Source organism: Lynx canadensis, chromosome A2, assembly GCF_007474595.2.
Source record: "Lynx canadensis isolate LIC74 chromosome A2, mLynCan4.pri.v2, whole genome shotgun sequence".
In the NCBI taxonomy this organism is placed as follows: Eukaryota; Metazoa; Chordata; class Mammalia; order Carnivora; family Felidae; genus Lynx; species Lynx canadensis.
The window spans coordinates 26,480,070-26,495,965 of NC_044304.2; the positions used below are offsets into that span (position 1 = coordinate 26,480,070).

The 15,896-nt window shown below is 41.1% G+C and overlaps 1 protein-coding gene across 4 annotated transcripts in view; it reads right to left on the minus strand.

Annotated features, from left to right (window-relative positions):
• Window positions 1-15,896, minus strand: part of CFAP20DC (CFAP20 domain containing) — a 233,348-nt gene that overhangs the window by 6,094 nt on the left and 211,358 nt on the right. For 3 of the 4 annotated variants that reach the window (XM_030307134.1, XM_030307130.1, XM_030307129.1), the window contains one exon: window positions 6,478-6,572. In XM_030307134.1, coding sequence (XP_030162994.1) covers window positions 6,478-6,572 — 95 coding nt within the window. Of the gene's footprint in view, window positions 1-2,287; window positions 2,365-6,477; window positions 6,573-15,896 lie in introns of those variants that run through there. The other variant, XM_030307131.1, reaches the window with a different exon arrangement.

Genomic DNA, 15,896 nt, shown 5'->3' on the forward strand with positions numbered 1-15,896 from the left:
GGTTTGGTTGATTAACTGGGAATTACTGCAGTTTCGTTCTTTACAGGTAGTCTCTACTTGTGAATGTGCAGTGACTCAATTGTGCTTGTATATCAAATCATGGAGTTAAACTTACACAGTGATACATCTTAAACTTACACAACATTACATGTTAATTTTATCTCAATAAAGCTGGGAAAAAACCTACAAAACCATTGTGCTGCTTGGAAATGTGCGGCTTACAACTCTGAATGCATTTTACTACACCCCCAGGGGGTCCCTAGCCAGACTATTGAGCTTTGAAGCCTACAGAGCTCACAGTGTCTCAATGGCCGGATTTCAGGCAAGGCAGCAACACTGTAGCTGGGAGAAAATGTATCCCAGTTCCAGCAATGGAAGCTGAAGTCCTGGACCAGGACCCCGTCTGGGGTGCATCTGGGGAATAAGTAGGTAGGGATGGTTCTGGAATAATAGAGAGAGCTTCAGACACCAGCAATGTGTTTAGTATTCTACTATAGGGCTCACTTCTAGGACTCCAAATAGAAGGCATATCTTTGTGCTAGTAAGGGTGTTGATCACCATTCTCCCACCCTCTCCCCCCAACCTCCTCTGTGCAGAAAAGACACCCCTGGGATCCTGATAGCTGCATAAGAGAAAATCTCTCCCATCCCCAAGGTTAATCTGAGAACAAAAGGCAACTAACTACTTGCCTAACAGGGGAAGGGGTGGGGACTCTGGACTGGACTCAAGAATGTCATAAATACTAATGAATTCATTATACAAGCTGAGCATTGAGGTGGGGATGCTATGGGTCTAAGGAGAGTACTGAAGAGAATACTATTTTATCCAGAAAGCTTCAAGAAAGAGAACTTCCTACAGGTAAAAAATTGCAGTGGACATTTCAGTCGTATGGTTCTTACTGACCTAAAGGGAATTCTGCAGTCCTACAGCAGCATGGGGGTTCAGGGTGCAAATCGCCTGGTCAGACAGGCTTGGGTCAGAGTCCAACTCCACACTCAGTGGGTTTGTGACCTAGGCAGCGACCTTAATTCCACCTGTACAGGGTGGGACATAACATAGCCCCACACCTGGGAATGTAGGGAGAAGTCATCGTGAGGTAACACAGGAAAACTCGACACTGGCAGGCACATTATTACTTTTACATTACCAATACTGGTTTTCGGGGGAAAGTCTCCTATGCACCTTAAATAAATCCTGAAGATACAAGGAAGATCCAAAGAGTAGACCAAATCATCCTTCTGTTTCCCATGATTCATGCATTCACAACTCATCAAATATTTATGTAGCATTTACTGTGTCCTAGGTGCCAAGCCAAGCCCTTGGGGATACCAATGGTTGTTCCATGAAGCATAATGTCTGTATGATCACTAATAAAACAGATTTTAGAAGACTGCTTTTAGACTTGGAGTATTAGGTGAATGTCGAATAATTGTGCTGCAGGAAGTAAGATTCTGGAAAGACTCTCTTGTTGGACCCAGAGCAGACGGCTAGATTCCCCTCTGTCTGGTTAGCTTCAGGGAACCATGAGGGTTTTCTAAATTCTTGACTAGTGATTTGGATATTATACCTATAAAATGAGCATCTGTTGCCTATTTATGTCTCATGGGGGATTAACCAGTGTTCATAAAGGAATATCCTATGTGGCCTTGCCATAAAAAAGGCACAAGAATGTTATTTTTATGAGACTCCGGCAACTCGAAAAGCACTTCTGAATGTCTTTCTTACTCAAAATCTATGTAAACGGCAGAAGAGGTTTTGCAAGCCTGACGAGAGAGGTCATTACTATTCTGTTTTGGAGCTGGTAAGCATGAATAATTTAAGGGTCATATCTGTAAAGGAACAAATGTCAAAAACAAATTGACAACTATTCTTCGAGCAAAGTCTGCTTTATTTTCCAAAGGTCAGTTTGGTAGTTCTCTTGAGTAAGTTCTGAAATCGTAACTTCCCATTTTTACATTTCACACGCACTCCAGGAAAACACATTTTTGGTTAAGTGTTAAGGGCTCGAGTGCCATGGTAATTGACATTCAGCAAGTGTGCCTCGGCCCGGGAGGAAGTATGGAGAGCTGCCCATCTCTCCCTCCAGTCGACTGGTGCGGAATGCGATGCTGTTCCTGCCTGCTGGCTGGCGCTGCTGGCAGACGGGCTGTGTACTTTAAGGTGGCATTTATGCACTTGAGGTGTTCTATCTGAGCAGAAACTGCGGGTGTGACACAAACTTGTACCGAATAAAGGAGAGACTCGGAGGCCAAATATAAGGCATGCGTGGAAATCAGTGCAGGAGACCTCACCTGAAACGGAGTCAGGAAGCCCAGAAGGGGGGGTGCTCATCATAAGCTTTCTGTGGCGGCTGACACCGCATGCCTGGGCAGAAAGAAGTTCACTTTACTGCCCCAGCAGAAGGAAGAAAGATTTTCTCCTTGACGAGCAAGAGTCTAGCCAAAGAGAAACCATTGCTACCCCGAACCCTTGCTTTAGACTTTTAGACTCGCAAAGACTTTCGTTCAAAGCAGCCTCTCCCAACTCCCTCCTTTTTCTCTACCGAGTATGGTTCCTCTCCTTTGTTCTCCAGGCTTGGCTATGCTTCGCCATAGCTTGCGTGTCCTGAATTGCCATGCCTCTGCTATTTCTAAATAAACTCATTTTGCTGGTAAAACACTTGCTCTTTTGTTTTTAAGGTTAAAACATGCACTTACTTTTGTGTGGCAACGTTTCCTAGGGCCATGTGTTAGTCAGGCCATCGTTCTCTGCTGTTTATCTACAGTTATGCCTCTAGCTCTCTAGCTCTACAGATACATCTCAGCTTCTCCACTTGTGATGGAGCTGTGGGGGGTCAGCACATCACTTCCTGGCTCTAAACCCAGTGTCCTTGTGTAAAAGATGGGCAATGACAGTAGCTACACCTCAGTAGGCTATTATGTGAATTAAAAGGCACTGGCAGGTGTGGGTCACAGGAAGGTGAAATAAATATTAGCTGTTATGACTTTCATACTAGACATCTGAAGACAGAAGATCGCCCTTCCCTGTAAGCCAGCCCCCAAAACCACCTTCACAGGTTCTGCAGAAAGGCATGGATGTGGAAGAAGCTTGGGTCCTAATCCTAGCTGGGGCTCTGAGTGGGCACGTGACCTTCCACAAGGTCAAACAGAGGTCGGTGGACTGCATCAGTGTTTTTAGCTGATTCATTGGAGCCCCAGGGCAGGGTTCTGGGTCCCTAACTGCCCCCTTTAGCCAGACCAGTTCTGGTTTCATCTCTTTTATATGTTGGTATTTCATATGGAATTCATTTGGAAGAAAAGTTCTCACTGCCTAACAATAAAGTTTAAGAGCCACTGCATAAGGTGACCGTTTTTAGTTGCTCAAATGCATGGGTGTAGGTTCAATACTCCCACTGTTGAATTGTTAGAAATATACCTAAGATACTAAAAAATTGGAATGGGGGAAAACTGAAAGTAAGATTTCAATGGATGACTCATGTTTTCCCCCCAAGGTGGTATAAAAATGATGAGTTGAAGAACATTTCTCTCTTTTCTCCCCTTTCTCCCTTCCTGTCTTCCTACTAACAAACATTTACAGATTATCTAATAATCAACAGAAAATGTGTAGGGTACTTGGGATCCAGGAGTAAGCAAACTGACAAAGTCTTTGCTTTTAAAAACTCACAGGCTACGTAGCAAAAAAGACATTAACAAGTAAACAAACCACGAATTACAAACTGTGAGAAGGGCACGAAGTAAATACAACAAGGTGAAGGGAGACTGACCTACTTAGATAAGATTGTCTAGAAGGGCCTTTAAGAAGGTGGGTGACAAGCCAACACCCAGGCCTGCCAGCTCAGCAATCGGGTGCTCTTGTCTCTCAGTCAGCACCTCAGTCCCTTAGATCTGGTCTCACAGCAACGTTGCCCCTCAGCCTCTACTCCCACTGGGAAAATGTGGCCACTTGTCATTTTTGACAAGCGTGGATGGAGGGGTAGGCAGGTTCAGGGCTGAAACAGGAACCAGAGGTCTGCTCTTTTTTTTTTTTTTTTTTCTTTTTTTCCCCTTTAAAGAACTTAGCTGGGGCACCTGGGTTATCAGCCCGTTAAGTGTCCAACTCTGATTTTGGCTCGGGTCATGAACTCAGAGTTTGTGAGTTCAAGCCCTGCATCAGGCTCTGCTCTGACAGTGTGGAGCCTGCTTGGGATTCTCTCTCTCTCTGCCCCTACCTTGCTAGTGCTGTCTTTCTCTCTAAAAATAAATAAATAAATAAATTTTAAAAATTAAAAAAAAAAAAAGAACTTAGCTACTTAGCCCTTGAGATGTTTTTTTTCTTTTCCTGTAGATGAGGAACTCTGAATAGAAAATTTCAATTCCTGATTTTATGTATATTATTTTTGAAGTAGGTAATCTAGGTACTTGGTTCAAAATTTAAAAAAAAATATATAAAAACAGTGGTTGGGCTCTGGGGCTGGGCTGTTTGGACTCAAACCTCAGTTCTGCCAATGACTCATTGTGTGACCCTGGAACAAGGTATTCAAGAACTCTGTACCTCAGTTCTCTCAGCTGTAAAAGAGCAACAACTACACACGCACAAAAGCAGTGCCTTCCTCACAGTGTTGCTGTGACAGCTAGATGTTACAACTTAGCACAGCATCTGGCAGATGGCCCTAAATTAATGCCATTATGCAACAGAAGCCCAGGAAGAAGCCTGGACTGCCCACAGCCACGTCTCACTTTTCCTTCCGATGTTACCAACTGGATACTCGAAACCTTATTTTTCTCTCTTTCTAAGAACGCTATCCTGGCATATTGATATGTTGTCTAAAACTAAGCCAATAACATGTAAAGATTAACCAAAGAGGAAACACTAATTTTTGATGCTATTAATTAGCTACAAACCATTCAGGCATATCAGAAAAGGGGAAAGGGACAGCTGATAAAACCTAGGCTGCCAGGCAGGAGGGGGGCCAGATCTGGTTAACATTGGCTGGAACATTTCTATAACCCTCTGAATTTAATTGTTAATTTGTCCTCGATGGAAGTTCTCTTTACCTTCAACATGACTGAGCTCCTGGCTGTCAAAACGTCACTTTGCAATGGTGACTTTAAGACCTCCTTTCAGCTACTTATCACTAATATATATCTTGGGTGCCTTTGCTCAAGGACCATGCTCTCTGTTCCTGTGGTTATTTAGGACACTTAACATAACATATTATTTGTTCTCTCATGGCAAGGTCTCCTTCTGACAGCTGAGATTCTGTTTTTCTGTCATAAGTAATTATAAATGTACATCTCTAAAAAGATTCCAATTTGGGGGGCATAATTTATTTCAGACAGTAAATCATGGAGACATCTCCATCCCTTGGGCAGCCAAAATGTACGCTTCAGATGTATGAGCTCTCACTCTGAATTCTCCATACCTTAAGAAAAATGGGATGCTCCCCTTTCTCCCTGGGGCAGTTAGGGGGAAAAATGTGGCACCTTTGTTGGAGCAGTTTATATTGGCTTCAGTTCCTTTATTATTATTATTATTATTTTTATTTTTAACCTCAGATGTAGCGTTCCATCTTCAAAATTCAACTATTCAAAATTCAATTATTTGCCACTGCAGCTATGCACGTTAGACTCTCTCTACCCCTTCCATCTCAAGCCCTCTGTTCCCACCAAAGATTCTTTTCCCTTCCTCCTCTATGCACTCCTGACAATCATGTTCCCTGCTCACAACCAAAACTAATGATTCATTTCTAGGACTCTGGCCAACAAAGGGAACCCAAGGCAAATCTTCACTCCTGCTTCCTTCCCATTCTTCCATTGCTACTTGTATAACTCTGTGCCAGCCTTATTTTTAAAGACAAGTAGCCCTGTATTAGTGAAAACATGTATCTAGTGATGTGGGAGTATCAGATCTGCTTTATAATAATATGAACAGCTAATATTTGGTAGGTGCTATTCTAAATGCTTCGTGTACAGTATGCCTTAGTGAATCTTCATGAAAAGCTTTCAGGTGGACATTATTATCAGTCTAATTTTACAATGTGTTAACCGAGGGGTGCCTGGGTGGCTCAGTCGGTTGAGTGTCTGACTTCGGCTCAGATTGTGAACTCGCAGTTTGTGGGTTCGAGCCCTGCATTGGGCTCTCTGCTGTCAGGGCAGAGCCCACTTCAGATCCTCTGTCTCCTTCTCTCTGCCCTTCCCCTGCTTGCTCTCTCAAAAAATAAATAATTAAATTTAAAAAACAAACAAACAAATGCAGTAACCAAAAGTCATACATGTCACACAGCAGAAATTGGTAGAGCTGGAACCCAGATGAAGGTCAATTTGATACCAAAGGACTCATCATCCTATAAAATGAAAGCACAGGCTACCTCATTTTGGGGGTGCAAGCCTAAATGGTTAGCATTTAATAAAAACAGTGGCATCTCAAAGTGACTGATTTTCTCTATTTGTAGTTAACTATTTTAATTTTTTTATGTATAGCATTTTTTCATATTCCTACCTTGAACCCTCAAGCTTCCAGAAGAATCCAGATGCTGTTCTGTTGGCTGCTGACTAGGAGGAACAATCGGTGGGCTCAACATATTTAACCAGTCCCTAAAAGAAAAGAAGAAAGTAAATAAACAACAGGTCTACAATTTCACATGTAAGTTTCATCTTTCCCCTGGAGTTTAATTTCCTGGGGCTTCTACAAAGAAACATTTTTTCCTTCTTTCATATTTCAGAAGGACAAAATGTCTAGAAGTTAATATTCAGTTCTGTAATCGAGTAATATAATGTCAACCACTGAACTAACTAGTTGTTCCACATATACATCAACTAACGACAACTACTCCTCTTGAAAGATTATCATTGTGGCTCTCACATGGTACACAATCCCTCTCATATAAGAAAGTTATTTCAGTGACTCAGAAGAAATGCGGCAAAGACAAAGCTCCTTATGACCCTAAGGAAGCCTGGCAAAGTCACATGTCACTCCATGACAACATTCCAAAACAGAAGGTGGTCTTGGAGCGGTCAGAAACCAGCCACAATGGTGGGGTCCGCAGGCATTCACTAAGTGCCTTAGAGCAGCAGAGGGCAAAAGCAGGAACAGTGAGGGGAGCTGGGTCCTTGAGTGACCCGTTCCTTCAGTTCTCCCACTAAGAATGGGGGCAAAAACCACTCCGGAAAGCTCCTCCTACATTCCATCTTTCTGCCTCCAACTGCCAACCTCATTTCCCAACATTCTTTACTCCCCTTCCTCCCTCTTTCTTTTCCAGTCCTCCAGGTCCCCCTAGGAGGTAGCTGCATGCGTGTGATGCACGTGGGTGACCTCCAGAGGGTGCAAGTCAGTGTGTGTTCTACTTCAAGCCTCTCTCCTCTCTAAACTCGACACAGCTTCTTCAGGGGAAGGGAGCAGGAAGGGAATGTGAAGGATGTTCCAACGTGAGCTCTACTGCTTGCACTGATTTTATTTACCTTATTGTTCACCTTGCATCTGTATGTTTTACCTTATTCTTCTCAAGAGGAGCATGTCCTCATGACTAAACAATGTCTTTCTAAATTTCTGTATTGCCTACTGTCTTTACCTACAATGAGAGACAGTCCCAACAGTAACTAAGAGCACTGGCTCTCCAGGCCAATCTCAGCTCCATGTTTCCTCACGCTGAGAACATGGCCAAGCCACTTAACATCATAAGCCTCTTTTCTAAAGAGGAGTAATAATAGTACCTTGGAGTTTTATGTTGGGATTAAATGAAAAAAAAAAAAAAAAGATGAAAAAATTTTGGCAGGATCTGGGTATAGCATCACATTCAATAAATTTCAGCTATGACCACCATTGTCTTCATTATTGATGAAAATCATAGCACGGCTTTACCTACAATGATAAACCATGGTAGGAGGAATTGGATTTTGTTGGAATTAAACCCAGGATGGTAGAATGGTTACAAGTCTCTACAGGAGAAGTTTTCCATGAAAGCCCTTCACTCTTCTAGTACAAAAAGTATCTCAATGTAAAAATTACCCAATTCCTATTTGTAGTATTTTAAGGACACTTCTCACCTTAGCTATCACTAGATTATGGCTAGTGAAATAAGGTGAACACAGTGTATAATTGAATTTCATAATAACACATTAAGGACATCAGAAAGGATTTGTCACAGACTTCCAAGCTAATGGGGCATTTTCTGATAAGCACCTTTTTATTTAGTCCATTTCATTACAGTAGACCAAAAACTCCTACATTATGGAAAATTACAAGGTCACATACAAATTACCAGCTCCAGTGACCTCATTACTCAGTAAGAGTGTTGGAGAGCAAGGATGAACAACAACAAACAATAATGTTATCATGTGATGACATTCCCAGTGACAAATCAGAAGACACTCTGCACTGGCAACAGTAGCTCCTACTCATGGACCATGGACATGGGGAAAATGTAGATGAGGGTTGTGTGACTATTATAAAAGGCAAGACATTCACTTCTTAGGCAAGTTATTTGATTAGTATTTTTCCTTCTCAGAAGTAGCTATGAAAAGTACAGAGTTCTTCCTTGTGTGATTTTTTTGATTGTTTTAAAATAATTTCAGATTTACAGCTTTTCTGTAAGAAATACAAAGAATACTTCTTTGCAGAAGAGTGTAAAGAACTCCAATATATCCTCCTCCAGATTCCCCATTTAAACACTTTATCAATTTGCTGTCTGTCTATCTATCTATCTATCTATCTATCTATCTATCTATCTATCTATCATTTCTCTATCTAAACAGGGTCTGGCAAACTATGGCCCATGGGCAAAGTCTGGCTTACTGCCTGTTTTTTGTACAAGGCTATACAAAATAAGAATGGCCTTTACATTTTTAAGTGGTTGGAAAATTAAAACAGTATTGTTCATGACATATGATCATTATATAAAACTCAATGTCAGTGTCTATAAATAAAATTTTATTGGAATAAGCCATGTTTGCTTTTTATGTATTGTCTATGGCCTGCTTTGTGGTACAATGACAGAGGTTAAGTATTTGTTATTTGGCCCTCTACAGAAAAAGTCTGATGATCCCTGGTCTATAACTATAGGCTCATTTCTCCAACACTAACACAACACCACAGGTTCATTCTCATCTCTCCTCTTGCCATAGTTGTAACTCTTTTTGATGGTGAGGTACATGGCTCCCATTATCCTCAATAAATTTACTTATTTTCTAAACTATAGGACATACAAAAGTAGTTTCAGAATTGCTAGGCAAACAAAACAAAACAAAACCCCAAACCTACTCTCTAGAGTTCTCTATTTAGGTTTCTTTTTATCCCTTAGTCAAAATACTATGTTCTAATTTACTTGGGTTAGTTCTTTTCCCCCTCCTTTTCAGCGTGGCTGTATTATTTGTTTTAAATATAGCTAGACTCATCCACTTGTGTTTGTACTACATTTAGGCATTTTTTCTCCATTAACTGATTTTTATTATTTTTGTTGTTGTTGAGTATGTAAAACAGTTCAAGTCAAAATATGCAGAAAGTCATATTCAGGTAAAAGTTACATTTCCCCCATGCCTCCTAGACTGTTACCACCCCCTCATCACTTCTATGCCATCCTCACTCACCCCTGTATAAGAAATCCATTTCATTAGTTCTGGTATCTGCTTTCTATGTATCTTTTTGCAAAAAAAATAAGCAGCTACATGTCTAATGCAGAAGGTAGCATATTATAATGACTCTTGAACTTTGATTTTTTTCAACTTAAAATACAACCTGGAAATCACTGATCCCAGCTCACAGAAAGCACCTCATTCTTTTTCACAGCTGTGCAGTACTCCATGCATGACTATACCATCATGTATTTCATCACACTCTCCTATGTTTGGGCATGTTTTCAATATTTTGCAATTATTACAATTAATGCTGCAGTGAATAACCCTGAGCTATCTATTTTTGTATACTTGGAGATATATCTTCAAGGTAAATTCCTAGAAGTAGAATTCCTGGGACAAAAGGTAAATGCATACTTGGTTTTGTTAGATATTGGCAAAAGCCCTCCACAAGAGCTGTACCACTTGTGTTCCCACCAGCAATGCAGGACAGTGCTGGTTTCTCTATAGCCATGTCACAACAGTATGTTGTCAAGTTTTTAATGCTTTCCAGTCTGAGAGATAAAAACTGATATATTAAAGTGGTTCTGATTTGTATTTGTTCTCAATATGAGCATTAGGAGTGGAATTGACTGTCTTCATTTGCATAATAAGGCCATGTATGTAACATATAAATATATGCATGTATGCATTTTATATCAATATTTTAGGTCTGTTCATTTCTTTGCCCCTTTTTCTATCAAGTAAGCCCTCACTTTGTCATGTGTCTTTGGTTACCCTGGTTTTTTATTTTTATTTTTTGCCATGCAAAAATTAAAAAAAATCTTTCTGTAATCAAATATATTAATCTTTTCTTTATTGCCTCTGTATTTTGAGTTATAGTATATGGTGTGAGTTTATTCTGGCATAAAGTGTATCTAGTTTTATCTTTTTTTTTTTTAATTTTTTTAACGTTTATTTATTTTTGAGACAGAGACAGAGCATGAACAGGGGAGGGTCAGAGAGAGAGGGAGACACAGAATCTGAAAGAGGCTCCAGGCTCTGAGCGGTCAGCACAGAGCCCGACGCGGGGCTCAAACTCACGGACCGCGAGATCATGACCTGAGCCAAAGTCGGACGCTTAACCGACTGAGCCACCCAGGCGCCCCTAGTTTTATCTTTTAAAAAGGACCTGCAGAATTTTCTTGACAAGTGATGTTATTTTAACTTAAGATTTAGAAGATTTTATACAATTAAGAATTTTGATCAGAGCAATACACTTGTTTGGCTTTTTGCTAAGTATGCATTTACAAAGTATATTTTAAAAAAAAGAAAGAGTTCTATGTTAACTATAAAATCAGGACTTTTCTTGCAGGACTTTTGAGAACTTTTAACACACTGAATCTCCCTAGAGGAGGGCAGAGTATACAGCACTGCCTACGTGCGTGCACCTGGAACCATCACATCTCTTCAGATCATGAGTCCATAGACCACACCTTGAGAAACGCCGTTTCAGGTTATACCATTTTCCCCCATCCGGGTGTCATTGTTTTTGTTTGTTTTGTTTTATTTTCCTTTGTATATATTTAACAATTTCATTTTCTCAAGAGTATTTTTGGGTGGCTTGTTAATAAGCACAAGTACGTAGTCTAGCATCTGTATTTTATATGTTTATATTTTCATATGGAATATTTAATGCTAATCACCTTGACCCTTTATCAGCTTCTTTAAGCATGCCTTCCCACAGGAAGCAGCAAACATCTGAGGAAGTGGGAGTTTGGCTGAGGCACACTCACAGAGTGCCTGCCCGGCTGGGCAGGAGATCTGAAGGGCTCCCTGGCCAGCTCTCACCCCAGCCCCAGCTACTGCGCTCTGGAGTTGGCTCTTGCTCTTTGTCCGCCACTTTTATACTCGCCTTGTCTTGGCACTTGATACTCTTGTTGCTTTTCTGAGCTCTGATTATAACCCTTTCTCCCAAGGACGGACTCTTGTTTTATGAAAGACTCTAACTCCTTCGGTGGATGGATACCCTTTCCAGTCAGGCCTGCCCTCTGAACATGCTCGGGTGCTGCTGCATCCTCTCCCCTCCTCTCATGGGTTCAGGCAGCCCCCTCTCCCCCCAACCCAGCCTCTCCTCCTGAAACTGGAGAGGAAGGACTTCCAGGCATGCTGAGCACTGTCACCGGAAGATGTTGTTTTACTTAAGAGTCAAGACAATGGATTCACATTAAATACCACATATAAAAATATAGTGCAGATGGAGAATAAATACCATCTCGTGAATTTTCACAATGGCCAGATTTACCTAATATTAAAATCTTGGCCAAAAAGAATACCACACTGTTTTCCTCCCACTTGCATGCCAGATTTCTTCGAAGCGCTGAGCATTAAATGAATCAGATATTCTTACAACTGAGGGATGCTGTCCTCAGTTAAGACAGACTATGGTTCAGTGACTTCATTTAAAAAGATTTTTTGGGGGGACGCCTGGGTGGCTCAGTCGGTTAAGCGTCTGACTTTGGCTCAGATCATGATCTTACGGCTCATGATTCGAGCCCCGAGCCCTGTGTGGGCTCTGTGAGGACAGCTTAGAGCCTGGATCCTGCTTTGGTATTCTGTGTCTCCCTCTCTCTCTGTTCCTCCCTCACTTGCACTCTGGCTCTCTGTCTCTCTCTCAAAAAAAAAAAAACAAACAAAAACAAGAACAAGAACAATTTTACATACATTTATTTCATTAATGTGTTTCCCTATAAAATCATATGTGTACATAATATATGTGTATACTTATATACAAATACATTATATGAAGCCAACAATTTAGCTTAATCATCTCTCTACATATTTGGTAACCATTTACTGAACTCCTGTGTGTCAGATCCTGGGGAATCAGAGAGCTCATAGTCAGATGGAATGAAGCATTTTCGCCAGCAGAAATGAACTACAACATGAGCTGTTCACAAAGGTTGCTGTGGGGCTGATCAGATCACCTGCTTGTTCCCTTCAAAGACGTCTCTTGTAATGAAACTTCTACAGTCTTGTATACACTGAAGTATTTATTGGGGGAGGGGGTAATTACTGAGAAATCTAAAAAAGATCTAAGAGATCCAGACACATTTTTCATCTAGCTCTTATTTACACCCTGAGCTACCTGCTGTCATAAAGCCCCGGGTCAGAGGAGCCAGCCAGTGAAATATTTATATGGGAGATCTTATAGCAGGAAGTTAGCAATTTGCAGCAACTTCTATCCAATACCTAATGATATTATCATGTGGTGCCAGGTCATTTCTTATTCATTGAGGGAAATGTGGGTTTTAACAATCTTGTTATGGCCAGGGAGTAGACTGGGGACAAGCCTGGGAATATCTTTCTCTGGGGAATTCACAAATTTGTTTTAAAAGCCAGTGAATACTGTTTTCCCAGAAAAACATACATAATACCAATTTTACTTCCAATTTTAGGAGGTCATAGATCATCCAAAGCCAGTCATGGACTTCTGGACTCCCAAGTAGGTACCTCTACACCTTGCAATATCGTGGGGGTGGTGGTGTTTCTTGCGGTGTAATTTCCAAGGCTGGCAAAGTTTTTCTGTGAAGGGCCAGACAGCCTTTACAAGCCAAGAGGTCTCTGTTGCAACTACTCAACTCTCCTGCTGTAGTGTGAAAGTACACATAAACAGTAAGTAAATGAATGGGCATGGCTACATTCCAGTAAAACCTTACTTAGAAAATATCATGCCATGAGCATCATCTGGCCCGCCAGCTGTAGCTGAATGACCTCCGTGTTAGAGCAAGGAGCCGTGAGGTTTGAAACATTCTCAAGGCTCTAATGAAAATTCCTGTCGATTTTCCTACTACATGTGTTTGGAATCCGACTTTCTCACCAACTCTACTTCTACTACCAACGCCCACTGATGACGGTTGCCTTATGCTCTCTGCAGCAAAGGCTTTTAATGTACCCCTCACTGCCATTCATTCTGACTTCCCTTCTCTGTTGTCTACACTGGAGCCAAAATTCCTATCTGATTATGTCAATGTCTGATTTAAAACCCCTCAGCATCACTGGGAGGATATTGTACTTGAGGGAAAAACCCAAATCTTTATGCTGGCCTTTGAGGCTTTGCATAAACGAGTCTCTATGTATTTTTTTCTGACACACATCTTGCATTATTCTCCCTCTCACACACTTAGTTCCAGCCATGCTGGTCTTCCCTCAATTTCTGGAATACGCCATGCTCCCTACTATCATGGGACCTTTGGCCAGGCTGTGCCCCCTTGTCTAGAGCACGCTCTCCTCCCCTGTTTTTACCTTTCCTTGGCCTGGTAAAGTCACACCCAAACTTGTGATTTTAGCTGAAGCATCACTCTCTCAGGAAGTCTTGTCCAACACACCCTCTCCAATCTAGCTGAGTTGCTTGTTACTCCTTCTGATAGAGCCACTGTGATCTTCTCATTAAGAGCTCTTATCTCAGCTCATAATTACATTCTCATTTGTTTGATCATTTGATATATGTATTTTCCCCCAATTGCTTCTTACCAAGCAGGGTGCCTGGCACAGGGTAGGCACTCCCTCCATATTTATCAAGGGCATGACTATTGAAAGAGTCTCTTTGGCAGTTCAGAATACTGAGTGCCACTCATTGTTGAAAGTTTCCCTAACAATCGTTAATACTGTTCCAACACTCTCCATATTTTCCCTCCATTTTGTTCCTTCTCCACCTGCCAGGAGCATGCTACTGGTTCTTCATCATGTGCTTGGCACACACAATTTGGGGCAAATCTGAAGACACACATCTTGCCTCTTTATAGCCATGACAGAAAAATTTAATTTTCTGCCTTAGAAAATAGAATGTTGGTTCAGATACATGTTTACTAGGATAAAAAAAAAACAACTAAGAAAATACGTTTCTTTCTTTCTTCCTTTTCTTTCTTTCTTTTTTTTTTGAAAGCTAAATAGCTTTTATCCATAGGATTTCTCTCCCACTTGAAGTAAGAAGATCAAATTATAAGTTGGGAACTCTTTCGTGTATCTTTTAAGATGAACTGGAATAAGAATTAAGATGCTATTGTGTAATTCTGGTTCATTTTCCACAAGAATATTCTAACCTCAGTGTTGGATTCTTCGTGTTTGAAGGTTGCCTTCTATAACATTCCCACAAAGTGATGATCTAATCTATACCTGGGTATCAGTAACTGTGTATGTACTACTTTCAAAAGACCATATTTCCTTTTCAAAAACTTTGACTGTTAAATGTTTTTTCTCATGTTGAGGCAAAATCTGTTTTCATCACCACCTATTTTCCTTTCTTTCCCCTTGGCACTTTCAAGGAACAGTTGTAATCTCTCTTTAAGGCACAGTAGAAGAGAGCTAAGGGACTGTCCAGAACTCCTTCCCCTGCTCTCTGGAACAGTAGCCTGTAACCACATGGCCTCCTGGGAGTTATCATGTGAGTCTGCAACCTCAGTTGACTGGCCTATTATGTGGACACCTGACTTAAACTGGGCCAACTGTGTTTCCCTAGAACTTTTGAAACTGGATCTGAAAAGGAGCGACAGTCTCAAGTAAAGATGGATGCCAAAAGAAGTAGAGCTCAGATGTCATTGGTCACCATATTTCCTATCACACAGAGGAAGCTAGTCTCAAAAGAGAATGAGGAAGCTTAAAGTCTGGATTCTGGGAATGAAACAGTGTTGGTACCATTGAATGAATATGGAACCTGGGGGAGAAGAAAACCAGTTTGGGCAATCCAGGATTTTGGTTTAGCACATGAGGAATCTGAGGTCTTGGTAGTTTCTCCAAGGGAAGATGTGCTGGAAATACTTAGGGATCCATTACTAGCCCTAACCTTGGATCTTGAATATGTTGGCATACCTCTAGTACCCACTGCCACCATCTTAGTCAATGTTTTTAGAATCTCTCTTTTGTTCTTCCCCCACTCAATCTGGATTCCCACTAATCCAATCCAGAGTGAGTTTCTAAAAATTTGCTCTTAGGGAAAAATTCAAAATCACCACATTGGCCTAAAGCTTTACATAGTCTGGTCCTATCTCTACAGAGTATTTTTGTGCCTTCCCCTCACCTCACCATCATGCTACCTCCAGGCTTCAGAGGGAGAGCCACATCCTTAACCTCTTTTCTCATAATTGCCTATTACTATAGAGTGAAGGTTTGTATCCCTCCAAAATTCTTATGTTGAAAACTAATCCCCACTGTGATGGTATCTGCAGGTGAGGCTTTGGGAAGTGCTTAGGTTGTGAGGGTGGAGCCCTCATTAATGAGATTAAGAGCCCTTTTAGAAGTGATCCTAGAGAGAGCCTTTGCCCTTCTGCACTGGGAGGACACAGTGAGAATACCACTGTTTCCTGAACCAAAAAA